Source organism: Oncorhynchus tshawytscha, linkage group LG16 (genome assembly GCF_018296145.1).
Source record: "Oncorhynchus tshawytscha isolate Ot180627B linkage group LG16, Otsh_v2.0, whole genome shotgun sequence".
In the NCBI taxonomy this organism is placed as follows: Eukaryota; Metazoa; Chordata; class Actinopteri; order Salmoniformes; family Salmonidae; genus Oncorhynchus; species Oncorhynchus tshawytscha.
In genome coordinates this window covers 32,407,805-32,431,356 of record NC_056444.1, presented here as the reverse complement: position 1 = coordinate 32,431,356, position 23,552 = coordinate 32,407,805, and the positions used below count along the sequence as shown (strand labels likewise).

At 45.0% G+C, this 23,552-nt stretch overlaps 1 protein-coding gene across 4 annotated transcripts in view; it reads left to right on the top strand.

Moving 5' to 3' along the window:
• LOC112216522 (MAGUK p55 subfamily member 7-like) overlaps nt 1-23,552 on the top strand; it is a 291,219-nt gene that overhangs the window by 58,605 nt on the left and 209,062 nt on the right. For 3 of the 4 annotated variants that reach the window (XM_042299107.1, XM_042299104.1, XM_042299105.1), the window contains 2 exons: nt 3,587-3,681; nt 21,213-21,420. In XM_042299107.1, the coding sequence (XP_042155041.1) occupies nt 21,384-21,420 (37 nt within the window). In that variant the 5' untranslated portion in view covers nt 3,587-3,681; nt 21,213-21,383. The remainder of the gene's footprint in view (nt 1-3,586; nt 3,682-21,212; nt 21,421-23,552) is intronic. The other variant, XM_042299106.1, reaches the window with a different exon arrangement.

Here is a 23,552-nt window from a genome sequence, read left to right as displayed (position 1 = left end):
CCTCCAACCCTGTGGTGTTGATGGTATACGACATTAAATGATCAAATATACAGACCACAAATTCCAACTGGCCATATTAACGTCTTTAATCATCCTCATCTTTGGCATCTTCCCCAATTTTTGCAACCAAGGACTAATCACCCCAATCCACAAAAGTAGGGACAAATTTGACCCCAATAATTACCGTGGGATATGTGTCAATAGCATCCTTGGGAAAATCCTCTGCATTATCATTAACAGCAGACTCATACATTTCCTCTGAAAACAAGGTACTGAGCAGATGACAAATGGGCTTTTTACCAAATTACCATGCGACAGTCCACGTATTCACCCTGCACACCCTAACTGACAAACAAACAAACCAAAGCAAAGGCATTGTTGATTTCAAAAAAGCTTTTACCTTAATTTGGTATGAGTGTCTGCTATTCAAATTGGAAAGTGGTGTTGGGGGGGAACCCTAAGACATGATTCAAATGTACACAAATTGGCAAAAAAACACATTTCTTCCCACAGGCCCGTGGGGTGAGATAGGGATGCAACTTGAGCCCCACCCCCTTCCACATATATATCAACGAATTTGCGGGGACACTAGAACAGTCTGCAGCACCCGGCCTCACCCCGCTAGAATCTGAAGTCAGAGCACACAACAAATTATACATACCTCAGCCTAAACATCAGCACCACAGGTAACTTCCACAAAGCTGTGAACGATCTGAGAGACACGGCAAGAAGGCCCTTCTACGGCATCAAAAGGAACATCAAATGGCAAATAATACTTTAAGCAGTTATATAATCCATTGTCCTTTATGGTTGTGGGCTCTGGGGTCTGCTCACCAAACAAGAATTCACAAAATGGGACAAACACCAAATTCTGCAAAAACATCCTCTGTGTACCAAATAAAACACCAAATAATGCATATAGAGCAGAATTAGGCCGATACCTGCTAATGATTTTAAATCCAGAAAATTCTACAACCACCTAAAAGGAAGCGATTCCCAAACCTTCCATAACAAAGCCATCACCTACGGAGAAATTAACCTGGAGAAGAGCCCCCTAAGCAAGCTGGTCCTGGGGCTCTGTTCACAAACACAAACAGAGCACTAGGACAGCAACACAATTAGACCCAAACATATCATGAGAAAATAAAAATATAATTGCTTGACACATTGGAATGAATTGTCCAAAAAACTGAGCCAACTGGAATGCTATTTGATCCTAAACGGAGAGTACACAGTAGCAGAATACCTGACCACTGTCACTGACCCAAACTTAAGGAAAGCTTTGACTATGTACAGACTCAGTGAGCATAGCCTTGCTATTGAGAGAAGCCGTCGTAGGCAGACCTGGCTCTCAAGAGAAGACATGCTATGTGCACACTGCCCACAACACAAAATGAGGTGGAAACTGAGCTGCACTTCCTCACCTCCTGACAAATGTATGACCATACATTTGCCAGATTACACAGGTACACAAAGAATTTGAAAACAAATCCAATTTTGATAAACTCTCATATCTATTGTGTGAAATACCACAGTGTGCCATCACAGCAGCAGGATTTGTGTCCTGTTGCCACAAAAAAAGGGCAACACTATTGTAAGTACAACCCATATTTATGTTTATTTATTTTCCCTTTTGTACTTTCACTATTTGCACATCGTTACAACACACACATCCATAATATGACATTGAAATGTGTCTATTCCGTCTATTCCTTTGGAACTTTGAGTAATGTTTACTGTACATTTTTTTGTTTATTATCTACAGTACCAGTCAAAGGTTTGGACACACCTACTCATTCCAGGGATTTTCTTTATTTGTACTATTTTCTACATCAATAGTGAAGACATCAAAACTATGAAATAACACATATGGAATCATGTAGTCAACAAAAAAGTGTTGAACAAATCAAAATAGATTTGAGATTCTTCAAAGTAGCCACCCTTTGCTTTGACAGCTTTGCCCATTTTTTTTATTTTTTAAATACTGGTCCCCCGCAGGAAACAAACCCACAACCCTGGCATTTCAAGTGCCATGCTCTACCTACTGAGCCACACACACCGAGAGAGAGTGAGAAAGATGCATACAGAGAGAGCAAGAAAGACCATGTGTGTCACTTTCCCTGGGGGCCTGTCCTACTGACTGTGTGACCTCTTCAGGTGAGGGCAGAGGAGATGGCCACCAGTGATCTCATCCCCTGTCAAGGTTCTATTGTCATTCAAAGCAGGCATTGTGAAATTAGGCAGGTTGCCGGGCAAGAAAAGGACTGAGTGGGAGAAGCAAGGGGCTGAGGAGGGGGCCCATCTTGTCTTAGCTTCTTTCCACCTAGCTGGGTGGTTAATGCCATCGAACGAATGACCAGAGATATTCATTCACTCACTCCGTAGTCTCTGAAACTTTTAGGCCACTCAACCCTCTCTCTCCCCTCACCCCTCTATCCTCCCGCTCTGCTTCCTCTCCCCCCTCTCTCCTCCTTCCTCTCTTCTCGCTCTTTCTCCTTGTTCAGTCCATTCCCATACAGTGCAGCTCTTTGTGGAGCTTTCACCCTTAATAGTACTGCTGGGTGAGTTGAGGTTACATTCCCCGCACTGCCGCATTCCACTGTTGCACTACCCCCCCCCCACTACATACACTTATGTGTCGGGGTTGCCTCTCCATGGCACTGACACAATATTCAATTGAATTAATGCACAGCTGCATGGCACGGAATGAGAGACTTATCCTGGGAAACCAGGTCCTGGACGGACAACGTGGGGGTGAAAAAACACTTCAATTTATTACAAAGCTCATTAAGGAGAAAGGTTCAATCTCACTGCTAGCTAGTCCCAGACAGACAGGTCACATATCCAGGGTGGCTAAATAAAACCAAACCAGGCAGGAGAGGAGATCTCTGCTGTTTCTCTCTTCAGTAGACACCAATAGGAAGCTGAGTGATTTGGAGTCATAGCTTGATGTTTAGCTGCCTAGCTTCTCTCATTCTGGGAAAGGCAGCACAGGTATGAGTTGTAGGGAATGTTTTTAATTTTCACTCTGGTCTAGTATACGCTGGGCTACAGCCAATGAGATATATACATATATCGTTGAAGTCGGAAGTTTACATACAACTTAGCCAAATACATTTAAACTCAGTTTTTCACAATTCCTGACATTTAATCTGGGTAAATATTCCCTGTTTTAGGTCAGTTAGGATCACCACTTTATTTTAAGAATGTGAAATGTCAGAATAATAGTAGAGAGAATGATTTATTTCAGCTTTTGTTTCTTTCATCACATTCCCAGTGGGTCAGAAGTTTACATACACTCAATTAGTATTTGGTAGCACTGCTTTTTAAATTGACTTCAACTGTGTGTATATAGATTTACATGTATACACCATTGGCTACAGCGCTGTATTGCTTCTATGTGCAGTCAGCCCCATCTAGTGGTGATCGGTGGAAAATGCAATTGAAGATATTTTTTGAATGACCCATGTATGAATGGTACTTCCTCAAAGGTTTTTAGCAACTCCCCTCTCTCATTTGTATACTGTGTGTAAAATCCTTGAATTCTATGGGTGACACTCCTTTTCCTTCTCTCTCACTCTGACAGACAGGCTCTAAGGCGGTACATTGAAGTGAAGGGGTGGAGCGTCATGAGCCTTCTGGCACACTAACTGAAGGAACCAGAGTAGCAGGTCTGATCAGGTGGGTTGCTGCTATGCTCTGTGGGTGTGCATGTCTGCCTGTTGGTGTGTCTGCTGCCCGTGTGTGTGTGTACAGGAGAGTGTGTTCTGGAAAACCCTTTATTGTGTCTGTTTATTTGTAGCTTCGTGTATTTCTCCCTTCTTTCTTTTGTATATAAACTCAGCATAAAAATAAAAGTCCCTTTTTCAGGACCCTGTCTTTCAAAGATAATTAGTAAAAATCCAAATATCTTCACAGATCTTCATTGTAAAGGGCGTAAACACTTTCCCATGCTTGTTCAATGAACCATAAACAATTAATGAACACATGCACCTGTGGAATTGACAGAAAACAGCTTATAGACGGTAGGCAATTAAGGTCACAATTATGAAAACAAAGGACACCAAAGAGGCCTTTCTGCTGACACTGAAAAACACCTAAATAAAGATCCCCAGTGTCCTTGCTCCTCTGCTTGAACGTCCCTTAGGCATGCTGCAAAGAGGCATGAGGACTGCAGATGTGGATAGCGCAATAAATTGCAATGTCCGTTCTGTGAGACGCCTAAGACAGCACTACAGGGAGACAGGACGGACAGCTGATTGTCCTCGCAGTGGCAGACCACGTGTAACAACACTTGCACAGAATCGGTACATCTGAACATCACAACTGCAAGACAGGTACAGGATGGCAACAACAACTGCCCGAGTTACACCAGGAACGCACAATCCCTCCATCAGTGCTCAGACTGTCCGCAATAGGCTGAGAGAGGCTGGACTGAGGGCTTGTAGGCCTGTTGTAAGGCAGGTCCTCACCAGACATCACTGGCAACAACTTCGCCTATGGGCACAAACCCACCGTCGCTGGACCAGACAGGACTAGCAAAAAGTGCTCTTCATTGACGAGTTGCGGTTTTGTTCCACCAGGGGTGATGGTCGGATTCGCGTTTATCATCAAAGGAATGAGCGTTACACTGAGGCCTGTACTCTGGAGCGGGATCAATTTGGAGCTGGAGGGTTCGTCATTGCAGGCAATCTCAACGCTGTGCGTTACAGGGAAGACATCCTCCTCCCTCATGTGGTACCCTTCCTGCAGGCTCATCCTGACATGACCCTCCAGCATGACAATGCCACCAGCCATACTGCTCGTTCTGTGCGTGATTTCCTGCAAGACAGGAATGTCAGTGTTCTGCTATGGCCAGCGAAGAGCCCGGATCTCAATCCCATTGAGCACATCTGGGACCTGTTGGATCGGAGGGTGAGGGAAATGTCCGGGAACTTGCAGGTGCCTTGGTGGAAGAGTGGGGTAACATCTCACAGCAAGAACTGGCAAATCTGGTGCAGTCTATGAGGAGGAGATGCACTGCAGTACTTAATGCAGCTGGTGGCCACACCAGATACCGACTGTTACTTTTGATTTTGACCCTCCCTTTGTTCAGGGACACATTATTCCATTACTGTTAGTCTCATGTTTGTGGAACTTGTTCAGTTTATGTCTCAGTTGTGGAATCTTGTTATACAAATATTTGCACATGTTAAGTTTGCTGAAAATAAACGCAGTTGACAGTGAGAGGATGTTTCTTTTAGTAAGACTAACTGCCTGACTAAGGCTCAATCACAACAATGTGGAGTCGTACTGAAGCAGGACTTTCATTCCATAGCAGTTTGACATGTAACAGTTACATTTCATTCACTCACTAATTTTCTGTCATTTCTTGGGATTAATGATTAACCAGTGGAAGCAATAAAAATGCCAAACTACTGTTCAGAAATTATGTTTATACCCAAAGTTTTAGAGTCCATACACAGATTGGCTACATAGCCAAGCATCCATAGATATACATGTATTTTTATCCTCCCCAATAAGCAAGAAAATAGTTAGCTAGCTACCTTTATTCAGCTGCCAAATATCTTCAATCTCTTGCGTTAACATATTCCTCCTAACTGTACATTTTCTGCATGATTCCTGATGAAGTAATAATTACTTACGTTTGCTTCCATCCTAGTTTATTGTTTTCTTAAAGTAACTCGACAGGGTTGGGTCTCAGAGCTTCATGGGAGTTTTCAGAAACACTAGATATGAAGTCTGCATTTTGGAGGGCCAACTAGAAGTTGAATTGGGACACACTATGACTTGATGGGGCTCGTGGGATTGCACAAACCAGGGGGTATTGGGATTGAGCCTAAGTGTTGGCTGACTTAACTGTTTTGGGCTCCCGAAAGGTGCAGTGGTCTAAGACACTGCATCTCAGTGCTAGAGGCGACACTACAGACACTCTGGTTCGAATCCAGGTTGTATCACAACCGGCTGTTATTGGGCGTCCCATATGGCGGTGCACAATTGGCCCAGCGTCGTCCAGGTTTGGCTGGTGTAGGCTGTTGTTGTAAATAAGAATTGGTTCTTAACTGACTTGCCTAGTTGAGTAAAGGTTAAATAATATATATACATACTGCTCAAAAAAATAAAGGGAACACTAAAATAACACATCCTAGATCTGAATGAATGAAATATTCTTATTAAATACTTATTTCTTTACATAGTTGAATGTGCTGACAACAAAATCACACAAAAATTATCAATGGAAATCAAATTAAACAATCCATGGAGGTCTGGATTTGGAGTCACACTCAAAATTAAAGTGGAAAACCACACTACAGGCTGATCCAACTTTGTAATGTCCTCAAAACAAGTCAAAATGAGGCTCAGTAGTGTGTGTGGCCTCCACGTGCCTGTATGACCTCCCTACAACGCCTGGGCATGCTCCTGATGAGGTGGCGGATGGTGTCCTGAGGGATCTCCTCCCAGACCTGGACTAAAGCATCCGCCAACTCCTGGACAGTCTGTGGTGCAACGTGGCATTGGTGGATGGAGCGAGACATGATGTCCCAGATGTGCTCAATTGGATTCAGGTCTGGGGAACGGGCGGGCCAGTCCATAGCATCAATGCCTTCCTCTTGCAGGAACTGCTGACACACTCCAGCCACATGAGGTCTAGCATTGTCTTGCATTAGGAGGAACCCAGGGCCAACCGCACCAGCATATGGTCTCACAAGGGGTCTGAGGATCTCATCCCGGTACCTAATGGCAGTCAGGCTACCTCTGGCGAGCACATGGAGGGCTGTGCGGCCCCCCAAAGAAATGCCACTCCACACCATGACTGACCCACCGCCAAACCGGTCATGCTGGAGGATGTTGCAGGCAGCAGAAAGTTCTCCACGGCGTCTCCAGAATGTCACGTCTTTCATCTGTGAAGACCACAGGGCGCCAGTGGCGAATTTGCCAATCTTGGTGTTCTCTGGCAAATGCCAAACGTCCTGCACGGTGTTGGGCTGTAAGCACAACCCCCACCTGTGGACGTCGGGCCCTCATACCACCCTCATGGAGTCTGTTTCTGACCGTTTGAGCAGACACATGCACATTTGTGGCATGCTGGAGGTCATTTTGCAGGGCTCTGGGAGTGCTCCTCCTGCTCCTCCTTGCACAAAGGCGGAGGTAGCGGTCCTGTTGCTGGGTTGTTGGCCTCCTCCACGTCTTCTAATGTATTGGGCTGTCTCCTGGTAGCACCTCCATGCTCTGGACACTACGCTGACAGACACAGCAAACCTTCTTGCCACAGTTCGCATTGATGTGCCATCCTGGATGAGCTGCACTACCTGAGCCACTCGTGTGGGTTGTAGACTCCGTCTCATGCTACCACTAGAGTGAAAGCACCGCCAGCATTCAAAAGTGACCAAAACATCAGCCAGGAAGCATAGGAACTGAGAAGTGGTCTATGGTCACCACCCACAGAACCACTCCTTTATTGGGGGTGTCTTGCTAATTGCCTATAATTTCCACCTGTTGTCTATTCCATTTGCACAACAGCATGTGAAATTTATTGTCAATCAGTGTTGTTTCCTAAGTGGACAGTTTGATTTCACAGAAGTGTGATTGACTTGTAGTTACATTGTGTTGTTTAAGTGTTCCCTTTATTTTTTTGAGCAGTGTATATATTTGAAATTATATCTGTATGATATGGGCCTACTGAGTGCTAGTGATTCTAGCAGCCCTGTTAGGCTGGATCTCAAATGGCACCCTATTCCCTATAGTGCATTACTATTGACCAGAGCCCAGGTCAAAAGTAGTGCACTATATCGAGACAGAGGCAGGGACTGACTCACCACACAGATGGCCCAGCTGGTGTCTTCTGGGAAGTTGAATAGTTCTCTCTCTCCTCCCTCTCTGTCATCTGTCCCTCACTGTCCTCTATCTCTTTGTTCATCTCTATTGCTCTCTCTCTCTATCATGCTTTCACTCTCTTGCTTTCTCTCTCTCTCAACTCTACTCTGTAAAAGACAGACTGTCTGAAGGGCTTATAGAAAATGTAACATGTCAAAAGAATTTGGTTTCCATGACTTTTTATTAAAACAAGGCAGGGAAACATTTATTGGAGTCTTTAATGTGTTAAAAGGGCTTGGTGTGTTAATGTGTTGCTTGGAGGGAAGACCCTGCTGTGCACACAAAATGACCTCAAATGATCCTGGTGCAGACAGTGTGGAAAGACCGGTTCAAAACTACACACAAAAACAAAATAGAGTTATATGGTCCATAGATCTCTAGACACCGCAAAGTGCAAGGCCCTATAATTTTACAAGTATCAAAGAGGCCATACATAAATACTGTATATACACTGCCTTCAGAAAGTATTCAGACCCCTTGATCTTTTCCACACCCTTATTCTAAAATCTATTGTTTTTTTACTCATCAATCTACACACAATACCCCAGCGATTACAGCATTGTCTTCTTGGGTATGACGCTACAATCTTGGCACACCTGTATTTGGGGAGTTTCTCCCATTTTTCTCTGCAGATCCTCTCAAGCTCTGTCTGGTTGGATGGGGTGCGTTGCTGCACAGCTATTTTCATGTCTCTCCAGAGATCGGGTTCAAGTCTGGGCTCTGGATGGTCCACTCAAGGACATTGAGACTTGTCCTGAAGCCACTCCTACGTTGTCTTGGCTGTGTACTAAGGGTCGTTGTCCTGTTGGAAGTTGAACCTTCATTCCAGTCTGAGGTCCTAAGTGCTCTGGAGCAGGTTTTCATCAAGGATCTCTCTGTACTTTGCTCCATTCATCTTTCCCTCATCCTGACTGGTCTCTAAGTCCCTGTCGCTGAAAACATCCCCACAGCACTTGCCTAGTTAAGTAAAGGTTAAATAATATATATATTCTGTAGGGATGGTGCCAGGTCTCCTCCAGACGCAATGCTTGGCATTCAGGCCAAATAATTCAATCTTGGTTTCATCAGACCAGAGAATCTTGTTTCTCATGGTCTGAGAGTCTTTAGGTGCCTTTTGGCAAACTCCAAGCGGGCTGTCATGTGCCTTTTACTGAGGAGTGGCTTCCGTCTGGCCACTCTACCATAAAGGCCTGATTGATGGAGTGCTGCAGAGATGGTTGATGTTCTCCAATCTCCACAGACAAATTCTAGAGCTCTGTCAGTTAAAGGTAAAATAAATATATATATATATGACGGCTTAGGAACAGTGGGTTAACTGCCTTGTTCAGGGGCAGATTGACAGATTTCTACATTGTCAGCTCAGGGATTCGATCCACCAACCTTTTGGTTAGTGGCCCATTGGCATTGGGCCAGCTTCCGGTTAGTGGCCCAATGCCAATGGGCTACCTGCCTCCCCAAGAGTTACCATCGTGTTCTTGGTCACCTCGCTGACCAAGGCCCTTCTCCCCCGATTGCTCAGTTTGGCCGGGCGGCCAGCTCGGAGTCTTGGTGGTGGTTCTAAATTTCTTCCTTTTAACATTATGCAGGCCACTGTGTTCTTGGGGACCTTCAATGCTGCAGACATGTTTTGGTACCCTTCCCCAGATCTGTGCCTCGACACAATCCTGTCATGGAGCTCTACGGACAACTCCTTTGACCTCATGCCTTGGTTGTTGTTCTGACATGCACTGTCAACTGTGGGACCTTATATAGACAGGTGTGTGCCTTTCCAAATCATGTCCAATCAATTGAATTTACCACAGGTGAACTCCAATCAAGTTGTAGAAACATCTCAAGGATGATCAATGGAAACAGGATGCACCTGAGCTCAATTTTGAGTCTCATAGCAAAGGGTCTGAATACTTATGCAAATGAGGTATTTCAGTTTTTAATTTGTAATACATTTGTAAAATGTATAAACCTGTTTTTGCTTTGTCATTATGGGGTATTGTGTGTGGAGGTGAGGATTGCTGAGGATTTGTTTATTTTATCCATTTTAGAATAAGACTGTAATGTAACAATGTGGAAAGAGTCAAGGGGTCTGAATACTTTCCCAAGGAGCAGATAGTCCCTTTCATGGTAGCATAGAGGCTTGTCAGTATCAGAGATGCCTTGTCATGCTAGCATAAAGGCTTGTCAGTATCAGAGAGGCCCTATCATGTTAGCATAGAGGTCTTGTCAGTATCAGAGAGGCCCTATCATGTTAGCATAGAGGTATTGTCAGTAGAGGTCATGCTTGTCAGTATCAGAGATGCCTTGTCATGCTAGCATAAAGGCTTGTCAGTATCAGAGAGGCCCTATCATGTTAGCATAGAGGTCTTGTCAGTATCAGAGAGGCCCTGTCATGGTAGCATAGCATAGAGGCCTTGTCAGTATCAGAGAAGCCCTATCATGCTAGCATAGAGGCTTGTCAGTATCAGAGAGGCCCTATCATGTTAGCATAGAGGTCTTGTCAGTATCAGAGAAGCCCTATCATGCTAGCATAGAGGCTTGTCAGTATCAGAGAAGCCCTATCATGCTAGCATAGAGGCTTGTCAGTATCAGAGAAGCCCTATCATGCTAGCATAGAGGCTTGTCAGTATCAGAGAGGCCCTATCATGTTAGCATAGAGGTCTTGTCAGTATCAGAGAGGCCCTATCATGTTAGCATAGAGGTCTTGTCAGTATCAGAGAGGCCCTATCATGTTAGCATAGAGGTCTTGTCAGTATCAGAGAGGCCCTATCATGTTAGCATAGAGGCTTGTCAGTATCAGAGAGGCCCTATCATGTTAGCATAGAGGTCTTGTCAGTATCAGAGAAGCCCTATCATGGTAGCATAGAGGCCTTGTCAGTATCGAATAGGCCCTAAAGTTAACAGAGGCCCTTTTTCAGGTTGCATAGAGGCCTTAACAGTTCGGTCTCTCAATTAAATTTCAATTAAATTAAGTGCTGTATTGGCATGAGAAACATATGTTTACATTACTAAAGCAAGTGAAATAAACAATCAAAAAAGGATCAGTAGACATAATATTATACTCATAAAAGTTCCAAATAGCATTCTAGTTTGCTCAGTTTTTTTGTTAATTACTTGACACATTGGAAAAAACTTATCTTTTTATTTTCTCATGATTTGGTTGGGTCTAATTATGTTGCTGTCCTGGGGCTCTGTGGGGTCTGTTTGTGAACAGAGCCCCAGGACCAGCTTGCTTAGGGAGCTCTTTTCCAGGTTAATTTCTCTGTAGGTGATGGCTTAGTTATAGAAGGTTTGGGAATCGCTTCCTTTTAGGTGGTTGTAGAATTTAACTGCTCTTTTCTGGCTTTTGATAATTAGCGGGTATCAGTCTAATTCTGCTCTGCATGCATTATTTGGTGTTCTACGTTGTTCACGGAGGATAGTTTTGCAGAATTCCGCATGCGGAGTCTAAATTTGGTATTTGTCTCATTGTGTTAATTCTTGGTTGGTGAGCAGACCCCAGACCTCACAACCATAAAGGACAATGGGTTCTATAACTGATTCGAGTATTTTAGCCAGATCCTAATTGGTATGTCGAATTTTGTTCCTTTTGATAGCATTGAAGGCCCTTCTTGCCTGGTCTCTCAGATCATTCACAGCTTTGTGGAAGTTACTTGTGGCGCTGATCGTTATCGTTTTTTTGTGTGCTCTAGGGCAACGGTGTCTAGATGGAATTTGTATTCGTGGTTCTGGCGACAGGACTTTTTTTGGAACACATTATTTCTGTCTTACTGAGATTCACTGTTAATTCCCCCGTCTGACAGAATCTGTGCAGAAGATCTAGGTGCTGCTGTAGGCCCTCCTTGGTTGGGGACAGAAACACCAGAACATCAGCAAACCGGTAGACATTTGACTTCAGATTGATATATATGTTGTAGGTGGGTGTGGCTTATGCTGTGGAGTATGTGTGTGTTTGTACATGGATTTTATAATGTCGTATGTTTTTCCCTCAGTTTGTTTTGTAGACCCTCATGCCAAATTGAGTGTAACACCGTACCCAAACCGGCCGCTCGCAAATTGATTTTGTCCCCCCACACGAAACGCGATCACGACACGCAGGTTGAAAAATCAAAACAAACTCTGAACCAATTGTATTAATTTGGGGAGCATTAAAGCATTAAACATTGATGGCAATTTAGCTGGCTAGGTAACTTTCCTAGTTACCAAGACGCCCAAACTCAGTTCATGTTTCAATCACCCACGTAGGTATAACCAATGAGGAGATGGCATGTGGGTATGTGCTTCTATAAACCAATGAGGAGATGGGAGAGGCAGGACTTGCACCGCAGTCAGCGTTACAAATAGAACTGACTTTTATTTTAGCGCTTGGCAACACAGATGCTCGTTGGCGAGCACAAGCGATGCGAGTGGTGTGGTCAGCATGTAAAGCTTTTTTGAAATCAACAAAGCATGAGAAGACTTTGCCTTTGTTTTTGATTTGTTTGTTTGTCAGTTAGGGTGTGCAGGGTGAATACGTGGTCTGTCGTAAGGTAATTTGGTAAAAAGCCAATTTGACGTTTGCTCAATACATTGTTTTCGCTGAGGAAATGTACAAGTCTGCTGTTAATGATAATGCAGAGGATTTTCAAGGTTGCTGTTGAAGCATATCCCCCGGTAGTTATTGGGGTAAAATCTCAATCTTTGTCACGCTTTCCTTTCTTTCTCTCTCTCGATCTCAAGTTTACTCTGTAAAAGACAGACTGTCTGAAGTGTCACATGTAAAAATAATTTCATTTCCATCACTTTTTGTTGAAACAAGGCAGGAAAACATTTATTGGAGTCTTAATGCATTATAATGTGTTCATTTGTCGCATGGTGGGAAGACTGGGCTGTGCGCATAAAATGACCTCAACGATCCTGGGGCAGACACACACATATATATATATAGACACACTCATATATATATATATATATAAAACTCACACATAAGCCTCTCTGTGTATATACACAGACACAGCAAGTGGCCCTGGTCTGACTCTGTACTGGTCCTGAGCTGTTCAAACCTTCATCTTGACCTCTTCTCAACCTGAAATCTGTTAGAAGGTGCTCTTGGGAAGGCCTGTTAGGTCAGAGGCTCAGACCAAGGCTCCTGTGGTGCAGATATACAGTACAGTAACAGCCTGTTTAAGAGCTCTTCTTTGAGGTATTTGATGGAGATATTCCGTAGTATTCAGACAGTTAAAAGGTGGTGAAAAGTTTTGATTGATACTGCTATTTGTACTTCAGCTCTCCTTGCATGCTAGTATATACCATAGGCTTCCAGCCATTGTGCTAGCACTAGTTAGCATTGGCTTGTGAAATGACCTAAAACTAACTTCATATTCGACACAGAGACATGAACATTCATCTGACTCTGGGGAAGTAGATAAAGGGCATCATTGCCAAAATCCTGAAGTATCCCTTTAATTTACATCCAAAAAGCAGGGATGTGCTCTTTCCATCAGACATGATAGTGTAGTACCTCCTTCTGTCATCCATTTCTTTGCTCACACACCTTGCTGCTTGCATCGCCCTCCCTCCCTCTCCCATTCTCAGGCCAGGAACACTACACAGCCAGCCCTGGGTTGAAGCTGTCTTCATTTAAGAACCCCAATCCTGCATAACCTTAACAACTGTTACCAACTAATACCGGCCTGCAGCCTCCCGGCTGGCCGCATGGCACGTCCCTCAAACACAGCTAAATCCTCTACCCTGCTCTTCCAGCTACTTCTAATGGGATGGACGTGTTTAACTATACCTGATCAGAAGGAGCTCAGGTTAGTTTAAGGGTGAGGATCTAGGGTTAGTTTTAGGGTGAGGATCTAGGGATAGTTTTAGGGTGAGGATCTAGGGATAGTTTTAGGGTGAGGATCTAGGGATAGTTTTTGGGTGAGGATCTAGGGTTAGTTTTTGGGTGAGGATCTAGGGTTAGTTTTTGGGTGAGGATCTAGGGTTAGTTTTTGGGTGAGGATCTAGGGTTAGTGTTTGGGTGAGGATCTAGGGTTAGTGTTTGGGGTTAGTTTTACGGTTAGGATCTAGGGTTCGTTTTTGGGTGAGGATCTAGGGTTCGTTTTTGGGTGAGGATCTAGAGTTAGGATTTAGGGTGAAGATCTAGAGTTAGGATTTAGGGTGAAGATCTAGGGTTAGTTTTGGGGTGAGGATCTAGGGTTAGTTTTGGGGTGGGGATCTAGGGCTGGTTTTGGGGTGGGGATCTAGGGTTAGGTTTAGGATCTAGGGTTAGTTTTTGGGTGAGGATCTAGGGTTAGGTTTAGCATCTAGGGTTAGTTTTGGGGTGAGGATCTAGGGTTAGTTTTAGGTTTAGGATCTAGGGTTAGGGTTAAGGTTTTAGGGTTGGAGAAAATAGGATTTAGAATGGGACTGAATTTGGTGTCCCCACAAGGTTAGTTGTACAAGACTGTGTGTCTGATTGTCCAGCCTGCCTAATAGGATGAGATGGAGACATTCTGGCATGCCTCTGGAGAACAGTGCAGCTATTGAACAAAATGTACACACACACTTCTTAACCATTTAACAATGTATTTTTATATTTTCCACGAACAGCGTTTCGCTCCCGGATCCAGGAGGATTTCAGCATTAATATTTAACAAAATGTAATGTATGAGTGCACGAGAGTTTTCCGTGCCAACTGTTTAATACACTATAATTATACACCGTCCATGAAACATACTGCGGCTGTGTTGTGTGTGTATTATTACGGGGGTGTCGGGTGTCTGGTACATTTTGCTGTTCCTAGTATTGTTCCTAGTATTTTCTTATTCAGTTTCTTTATTGCTTTGCTGAATGATCTTGCTGAATCATTGCCATGGCTACTCCTCTGGAACACTGCTCTGTGAATGCCTTTCAAATGGCACCAGGGCCCATATAGCTAGGGAATAGGGTGCCTTTTGGGACACATCCTGTAATACTGTCATAAATTGACACCCCTACTGGAACTTGAAGGGAAGGGACCCCTCATTTATATCACACTCAGTCTACTCTGTAAGCACTAGACCCCCATAAACCCACACCCTCTATCCATCCACACTTCTCTTCCTCGCCATGTACCTCCCACTCTCCCTCGATCTCTCAATTTCTCCCCCATCCATCTCTTCCCCCTCTGTTTCGCTCTCTCTAACCAGGCAGCATCACAGCAGAAATATTTGGACACATGTTTCATGGACTGGAAGAGCGTACTCTTTTCTGTCACCGTGTTCTCTTTATTGGGTGCGTGCGCACACATGTGAAAACAAGGTAGTGTCCTCTTAAAACTGCACGTGACCACTAATGACACGGCATGCCTTTAAAAACAGCCTGCATCGGAGGCGTGAGTCACTGCCACGGTGAATTAGGGAGACCCAGCGCTCAGATACACTCATTCAGGGCTCAGACTCACGGACCGAGGGGATCTAAGGTTGGATTTACAGGAGTTGGGGATAAAGGGGGCAGGGTGGTGTGGTATACATGTGTGTTTTCTTTTCTCGCTTGGCGATTCAGTAGTTGGACACTGGAAGTATGTGGGACTTTAGACGTCCCACTTGCTGTGTTCACTATCAGGCCACTCCCAGGAGAGGGCACCAGTGAGCTCAGAACCTGGTCCCGCTACATACCTGTGCATACAGGAGCCAGGGTTTACAGCCACAATATGTTCAGTCAGTTAGGTGGAGCATATAAGCATTTCCAATCTGATAATATTGATAATTCCACAATGCTGTTGTAGGCCAGTGCAAGACGTGTGGCTTTATAAAGGTAAGTCAGTTGAGTCAATTTAATTTAATTGAGTATTAGATGGTTCTGGTAAGACCTGGATGAACTTGGTTGATGAACCTGAATTTAAACTTGGCACATCGTGACACCAGATTGGCACAGCGGGGTTTACATAGTGCTTCACTAGGGTCAGATGGATTTGCTCTATAAAAATAGGACTTCCAAAAAAGGACCTGTTAATTAGGGCTGAGAATTGCGGGGGACCTCATGATACGGAATTATCATGATACTTGTATTGCAATTCGATACTGTGATTTTATTGTGATTTGTTGTTCCAAACATATTGCTCACTATATGTCTGCTGCAGAGGGATGAGAGAGAGACGTGAGAACATGTGTAAGGGGAAGGTGTGTGTGTGTGTGTGTGTGTGGATGGGATGCGGTAGGCCTATACTCTTTCAGGCCAGTGTCTGGCCTCCACAGAGAGAACTCAATCTCCCAACAGCACGCTGGGCTGTCAGACTCCTATCCGCTACCGATCCCGACCGATATGGTTTTTGGGAGTCTGACTTTTTTTTTGGGGGGGGGGACAAAACATAGCGATACTGATATCTGCCGACATACTATTTTACAGCAGGAAACTAAAGTGTAATTTTTACACTCTGAATTTCCATAAATTGCCATCCAAAAGAGCAATTGTCCAATAATTATGCTTTAAATGTTGATTTCATACATTGTGATAATAATGACACATCATGAGAATGGCCAGAAGTCTTCAGATCAGCATGAGATTCCCTTTTCTCATCCTATTTATTCAATGTTGGTTATCGTGGAGTTATTTACCATATAGCTGTAAAAGGCCAATATCGGACGATCATACTGGTGAACCAATCTATCGGTCTGGCTCTAAACTCTTAGAAAAAAAGGTGCCATAAACCTAAAACAGTTCTTCGGGTGTCCACCCTTGTTGGTTCCAGGTAGAGCCCTTTTGGTTTCAAGTAGAACCATTTTGGGTTCCGTGTAGAATCTTATCCACAGGAATCAAAAAGGGTTTTACCTGGAACCAAAAAGGGTTCTTCTATGGTGACAGCCAAAGAGTGTACTGCCAACCCAGGGAATGTATAGACGGAGCATGCCTGCCTGCAGAAGTCGGCTACCTGCGAAACGCGTGTCCTTTTCCCGACTCTCTCCGTGTCCCACTTGAGACCACTACACTTTCTTTTCTCTCACGTTGTCTTCATGTTTGGTGCAGCCAAGTGTTGTGTTCCAGAGAATGTTTTTTCTCTCAGTACTGGACATTTTGAGTAACCTAGGCTATCATATCTGAACCTCAGAGGATAGTAAAGAGTGTGTTTTGGTGTCAGAGTTTTGGAGGACAGTATAGTTTTTAATGTCAGAGTAAGAGCGTGTGTTTTCATAACCTGTTTTTCCTCAACCCTTCTGTCTCCTTCTCTTCGACTTCCAGCTGGGTCCCTGGGTCCTCTTCCCATCCTAGCCAAGCCCGGTCTGTTTTTGAAAAGGGTCGAAAAAAATAACAACCCGTCTTCATCCTGCTCTTCTATCCTCCATATTGCTCGTTCCCCCTCGGGCTGTTTTCTCTTCAAATAACTGATGGGACTTCAGGTTTCACACTGAGCAAGACTAAACAAATACAGCGTGTCTCCTAACATGTGATGCAAGCGCTCCTTTGTTTGGTAAGCTGCTGCGGCTTGCCGTGTCCAGAGTGTTTTCCAGCTGTGTTGTAGTAATAAGAGTAGAGGGGATTCTGGCTGTAGTTGGATATTGGGCCACTAGATGGCAGCAGCACCCTTTCAGGGCACTATGTGTGTGTTACACATGGGAGAAGTAGAAGGCATACCTTTTCATTGTGATCAGGCTCTTTTCTTCTCCACATGGCAAAGTTGCTTTGCCTCCCCCCTTTACACTCAAACCTGATTCTGTGTGATTTGTACAGAGGAGAACCAAGCCATGGCTGAATAAAGCATCTTGACTAGGACTGTCTTGAAGTTCAGTGGTTACTGGCCTTTCGGGCGCCGTAAAAGTCTCAGGTGCTCTCGGTGCCGCGGTACGCTTCCTGGCCTTCCCAAGGCCCCGGACGGAAAGATGGATCCCACTTTGATTTGGGAAAATGTCTGTAATTCCTCCTAGGGATGCCGTCTGATATTCCTGAATCCTGCAGCACTAGAAGGCAGGCAGATCAATCTCCCTAACAAGTCCCCCTCTGTCTCCGTCTGTCATTCCAATCACACTGGTATGACTATACCTTAGCCTTGTCCCTTACCCTGCTCTGTGACTGTGAAATACAGGGCTGGTTTAGCGCGGGTCAATTCTTTTGACATGAGCTCAGTTGCTGCTGCTTTTGTCCTCTGTGTTCAGAGCTGTTGGAGAGATCTTGTAGGATCCTGTGGTCCAGGCCTGAGGAGCCTGCTGTCGCTGAGCTGCACCTTCTCTGTCCAAAATGGCGCCCTATTCCCTATGTAGTGTGCTACTTTTGACCCGAGCCCTGTGGGCCGTAGTGCACTAGAAAGGGAACCGGGTGCCATTTGGGACTTATACCGAGTCTCTGCTGGTCTCTTTAGCATTTTTTTTAATGGGTATATGTAGGCTTATGGTGTGGAACAGGACTGAACTTTGATTGCACTTGACGGTTTGGTCTATACATTTACTCTTGCTGTGTGTGTGTGTGTGTGTGTGTGTGTGTGTGTGTGTGTGTGTGTGTGTGTGTGTGTGTGTGTGTGTGTGTGTGTGTGTGTGTGTGTGTGTGTGTGTGTGTGTGGAAAGACAGCTGTGCTCCAAATCTAGCAGGCGTAACAAAGGAGCTGCGTGGTCTGAACTGTCCCACGTCCTCCACTTCCCCCCTCGGAAGGGAAAAGTCATACGTCCTTTACTGTTGTTCTGTGAATTCAGCACGTCTTACCTCCGGATTTCAAAAACTTCTGGCCCGAAAAATGTCAAACTCCTGGAACCCAACGTGTGTGTGTGTGTGAAGTGACCAGGTTTTGGGTCTGCCTGCAGTCTTTCCCGGGTGATGTTGCTGAGGCGATATTTTCCGCAGCAGGTTTTTCCTCACCTGGAGGTAGCGGTCATCCCCAAGGTGCATTCACAACCCGGCGTGTCAGACACCGTTACGCAACATGAGCTAGCGTCTCCGCTGATTTACACCCAGCAGCTTCAAACACAGCTAAAGCCCCAAGCCACATAGAACTCAGCTCTGCTTGTGTCGTTCCTGAGGCTGAATAGTTAGTGCACGCTCCAACACCCTTTGACCCAGTGTTCTGGGCTCCGCTGGGGTGGTCCAATGGAGTGTGTGTGTGTTAGACCTGCTGAAGGGGCTCCTGAAGGAGGTATTTTGGCCTTAGAGAGTGCAGAGCGTGGTTAATCTGCCTGGAAGCTCGTCTGCGTGTTAGCGTTGTTAGCTAGCTAGCTGCCTGCAGCCGCAGCCAAACGGCACGGTCAGAACACCCTCACTCCGCATGGGACCAATAGCTGTCAGAAGTCAGCCGCCACCATAGGAACAATGTAGCCGGGAAGGAGACCATGAAGGAGGGGACCAGATACAGTAGGTGGCTGTGGCTCATTTGAGGGATTTGTCTACTCTAGCTGTTCTTTAAGCCATCCTGTGTTGTATGATATGGGGTTCAGACAGAGAGTGGAGCAGACTGGACTTTGGGGAACCAAGTCTAGGGTGGGTCATTGAGCCCTATGTTAGGCAGGAGCCTTAGGTTAAATGTTATTGGCTGGCCACCGTTCTCTACATTTTAAGCCGAGGTTTGATGACTGCCTAGGCTGCTGAAGAATGTGGTAGTCTAGACCTGAGCAGCATGGTTAGCAAGGGAGGAAGGATAGGGAGAGGGACATGGCAGGTAGTTGCCCCTGGGGCCTAATGAAGGGACCAGGGGGAGAAATGGAGGGGATGGGGGGTCATACAGGAGAGTGTGTGTGTGTGGTAGGGAACAGTAAAGCGTTTAATAAGCGAGGTGTGAGTCGAGGCCAGCCATGAGTGGAGGGTTGAGGAGGGGTGGATGAAAGACTGGGGGGCAAGTGGCTGGGGGTCTCCTAGGGGATGCCACCACAGTCCCATCCCAGCCCTAGGCTGTGTGTGTGTGTGTGCCCCTAATGCCGGCCTGGTGCTGTTCTACAGTAGCAGCACCTGCCTGTGTCTGTTTGGGGTTGGCTGGAGTACAGAGGTCAATAGGTAATGTCCTCTGAGGCCTCCGCGAACCCCAGACCCAGTGCTCTGACTCAATGACTACAGCTAGCGCTCTGAGACATTCCCACCTGCACAGACATCACACATGATATGTCATGTTATATTTAAGCAATAAGGCCTGAGGGGTTGTGGTATATGGCCAATATTTTTTGCTTCGTGTCTAAGAATAGCCCTTAGCTGTGGTATATTGGCCATTTTCCACAAACCGCTGAGGTGCCTTTTTAATAAAAAAATTAATAAATGTGACCTTTATTTAACAAGGCAAGTTAGTTAAGAACAAATTCTTATTTACAATGACGGCCTACCCCGGCCAAACCCAGACAATGCTGGGCCAATTGTGCGCTGCCTTATGTGACGCCCAATCACGGCCGGTTGTGATACAGCCTGGATTCGAACCAGGATGTCTGTAGTGACGCCTCAAACACTGCAGTGCAGTGCCTTAGACCACTGCGCCATTCAGGAGCCCTATTGCTACTATAAACTGGTTAACATCGTAATTAGAAGAGTTAAAAATACATATTTTGTCATACCTGTGGTATACGGTCTAATATACCACGGCTGCCAGCCAATCAGCATTCAGGACTCAAACCACCCAGTTTATACAGCGCTTGAGAAAGCCTGAGTGTGAGCGTTTGTTGGTGTGTGCGTGCATGCATGGCATATGTCTGTATTGAGGATGTGTGTGTACTGTAGGGGTGTGTATGATTCTTCCTCTGTTGTCCTGACTCCTGACATTCCTCAAATCCTCCACCTTGATAGGGAATTCCAAAATGGGGACTCAAACATCTTTCAGGGATAGAGGGTATATCCAGGAATCTTGTTCCAATTAGCTTAGCAGTACATGAGCTGTTTTTCCCTCGCTGGGTTTAATAATAGGCCAGAGCTGTGTGTGTGTGTGTGTGTGTCTGAGGGGGTAGATTAACAGCCAAATGATTTTCTTTGAGTTTTGTTTTTGTGTTTTTAATTTTACCCTCGTTCTCTCCATTTTCTCTGTGGATGGGTTCACAGTTCACTGGTTGTATTTACAAAGTGCCGCATTTCCAGGCTCATTTGATTTTTCACAGGTCTGGTCTGCAGTGTTCTCCCTTGAGCCGGATTATGTTTCCTATGTTTCCGCTGGCCGTTGAAAGGGGGGATAACTAAGGTCTGGAAAAGCGTGTGTGTGTGCCTGTCCCCTTGTGTGTGTGTGTGTGTGTGTGTGTGTGTGTGTGTGTGTGTTGTGTTCACAGTTGACCCTCCGTGATTACGAACCAACACATTTTTGCTATCGTCTGCTGAATAACTTCCTTCATTGATGCGTACATCCACTTTCTTCCAGGTCCAAACACACACACACACACACACACACACACTTGTGCGTGCGGCATTGGGTGCGTTGAAGCGCAGTGCCTAAATTCCTGCCCTCTCTCTTTTAGGGAACGCCAGCCACCCATGGTATAAATCCTGGAGAGAGACACCTTGGACTGGGGGTGACAGAGGAGAGGAAAGGAGACTGAACCTACCCTCTACCCTTCCCTTGCCTGCTGCTGCAGTGTGGCAGTGCTATTTTCATTCTCACTCTGATATTCCACACCCAGGCAGGAACCATGCCGGCCCTGTCCACCGGATCTGGAAATTACTCAGGTACCGAATGATGTGATGAACCCTGTTTCCTTTCAGCTGTGCACACTAAACCCCGTTCCCTATTCACGATGCACATCTTCCTACCTGTTTTATCCCCTTTATACACTGCACTAACTCTGTGCCCTTAAGGCTGTTCACACTCAGCCTTAAGGCTGTTCCAATACGCCGGATTCTATCTCCACTGTAGGTTTTTACAAAGAAGCATAGTTCATACAGTTCCTTCAAAGTATTCATACCCCTTGATTTATTCCTTGATTTATTCCACATTTTGACCTGTTGACCATTTTTGACCTATAGCCAAAATGGATTAAACATTTTATTTATTATGAATTGTTCTATCTCTCACCGTACACTCGATACACCATGATGACAAAGTTAAAACGTGTTTTTAGAGATGTTTGCTAATTTATGTCAAATTAAATACACATGTCTAATTTACATAAGTATTCACACCCTTGAGTCAATATTTTGTAGATGTTCTTTTGGCAGCAATTACAGCTGTCAGTCTTTCTGGGTAAGTCTCTAAAAGCTTTCCACACCTGGATTGGGCAACATTTGCCCATTTATTCTTATCAAAAAGATTCAATCTCTGTCAAATTGGTTGTTGATCATTGCTAGACAACCATTTTCAGGTTTTGCCAGAGATTTAAGTCATAACTGTAACTCGGCCACTGTCTCCTTGGTTAACAACTCCAGTGTACAGTCGTGCCCAAAAGTTGTGAGAATGACACAAATATAAATTTTCACAAAGTTTGCTGCTTCAGTGTCTTTAGATATTTTTGTCAATGTTACTATGGAAGTATGATAACAAGTATGATTACAAGCATTTCATAAGTGTCAAAGGCTTTTATTGACAATTATATGAAGTTGATGCAAAGAGTCAATATTTGCAGTGTTGACCCTTATTTTTCAAGACCTCTGCAATCCGCCCTGGCAGGCTGTCAATTAACTTCTGGGCCACACCCTGACTGATGGCAGCCCATTGTTACTTAATCAATGCTTGGAGTTTGTCAGAATTTGTGGGTTTTGGTTTGTCCACCCACCTCTTGAGGATTGACCACAAGTTTTCAATAGGATTAAGGTCTGGGGGGTTTCCTGGCCATGGACCCAAAATATTGATGTTTTGTTCCCCGAGCCACTTAGTTATCACTTTTGCCTTATGGCAAGGTGCTCCATCATGCTGGAAAAGACATTGTTCGTCAACAAACTGTTCCTGGATGGTTGGGAGGAGTTGCTCTTGGAGGATGTGTTTGTACCATTCTTTATTCATGGCTGTGTTCTTAGGCAAAATTGTGAGTGAGCCCACTCCCTTGGCTGAGAAGCAACCGCACACATGAATGGTCTCAGGATGCTTTACTGTTGACATGACACAGGACTGAAGGTAGCACTCACCTTGTCTTCTCCAGGACAAGCTTTTTTCCGGATGCCCCATACAATTGGAAAGGGGATTCATCAGAGAAAATGACTTTACCCCAGTCCTCAGCAGTCCAATCGCTGTACCTTTTACAGAATATCAGTCTGTCCCTGATGTTTTTCCTGGAGAGAAGTGGCTTCTTTGCTGCCCTTCTTGACACCAGGCCATCCTCAAAGTGTTCGCCTCACTGTGCGTGCAGATGCACTCACACCTGCCTGCTGCCATTCCTGAGCAAGCTCTGTACTGGTGGTGACCCAATCCCGCAGCTGAATCAACTTTAGGAGATGGTCCTGGCGCTTGCTGGACTTTCTTGGGTGCCCTGAAGCCTTCTTCACAACAATTGAACCGCTCTCCTTGAAGTTCTTGATGATCTCATAAATGGTTGATTTAGGTGCAATCTTACTGGCAGCAATATCCTTGCCTGTGAAGCCCGTTTGTGCAATGCAATGATGACGGCACGTGTTTCCTTGCAGGTAACCATGGTTGACAGAGGAAGAACAATGATTCCAAGCACCACCCTCCTTTTGAAGCTTCCAGTCTGTTATTCAAACTCAATCAGCATGACAAGAGTGATCTCCAGCCTTGCCATCATCAACACACCTGTGTTAACGAGAGAATCACTGACATGTCAGCTGGTCCTTTTGTGGCAGGGCTGAAATGCAGTGGAAATGTTTTTTGGGGGGGGGATTTAGTTCATTTGCATGGCATAGAGGGACTT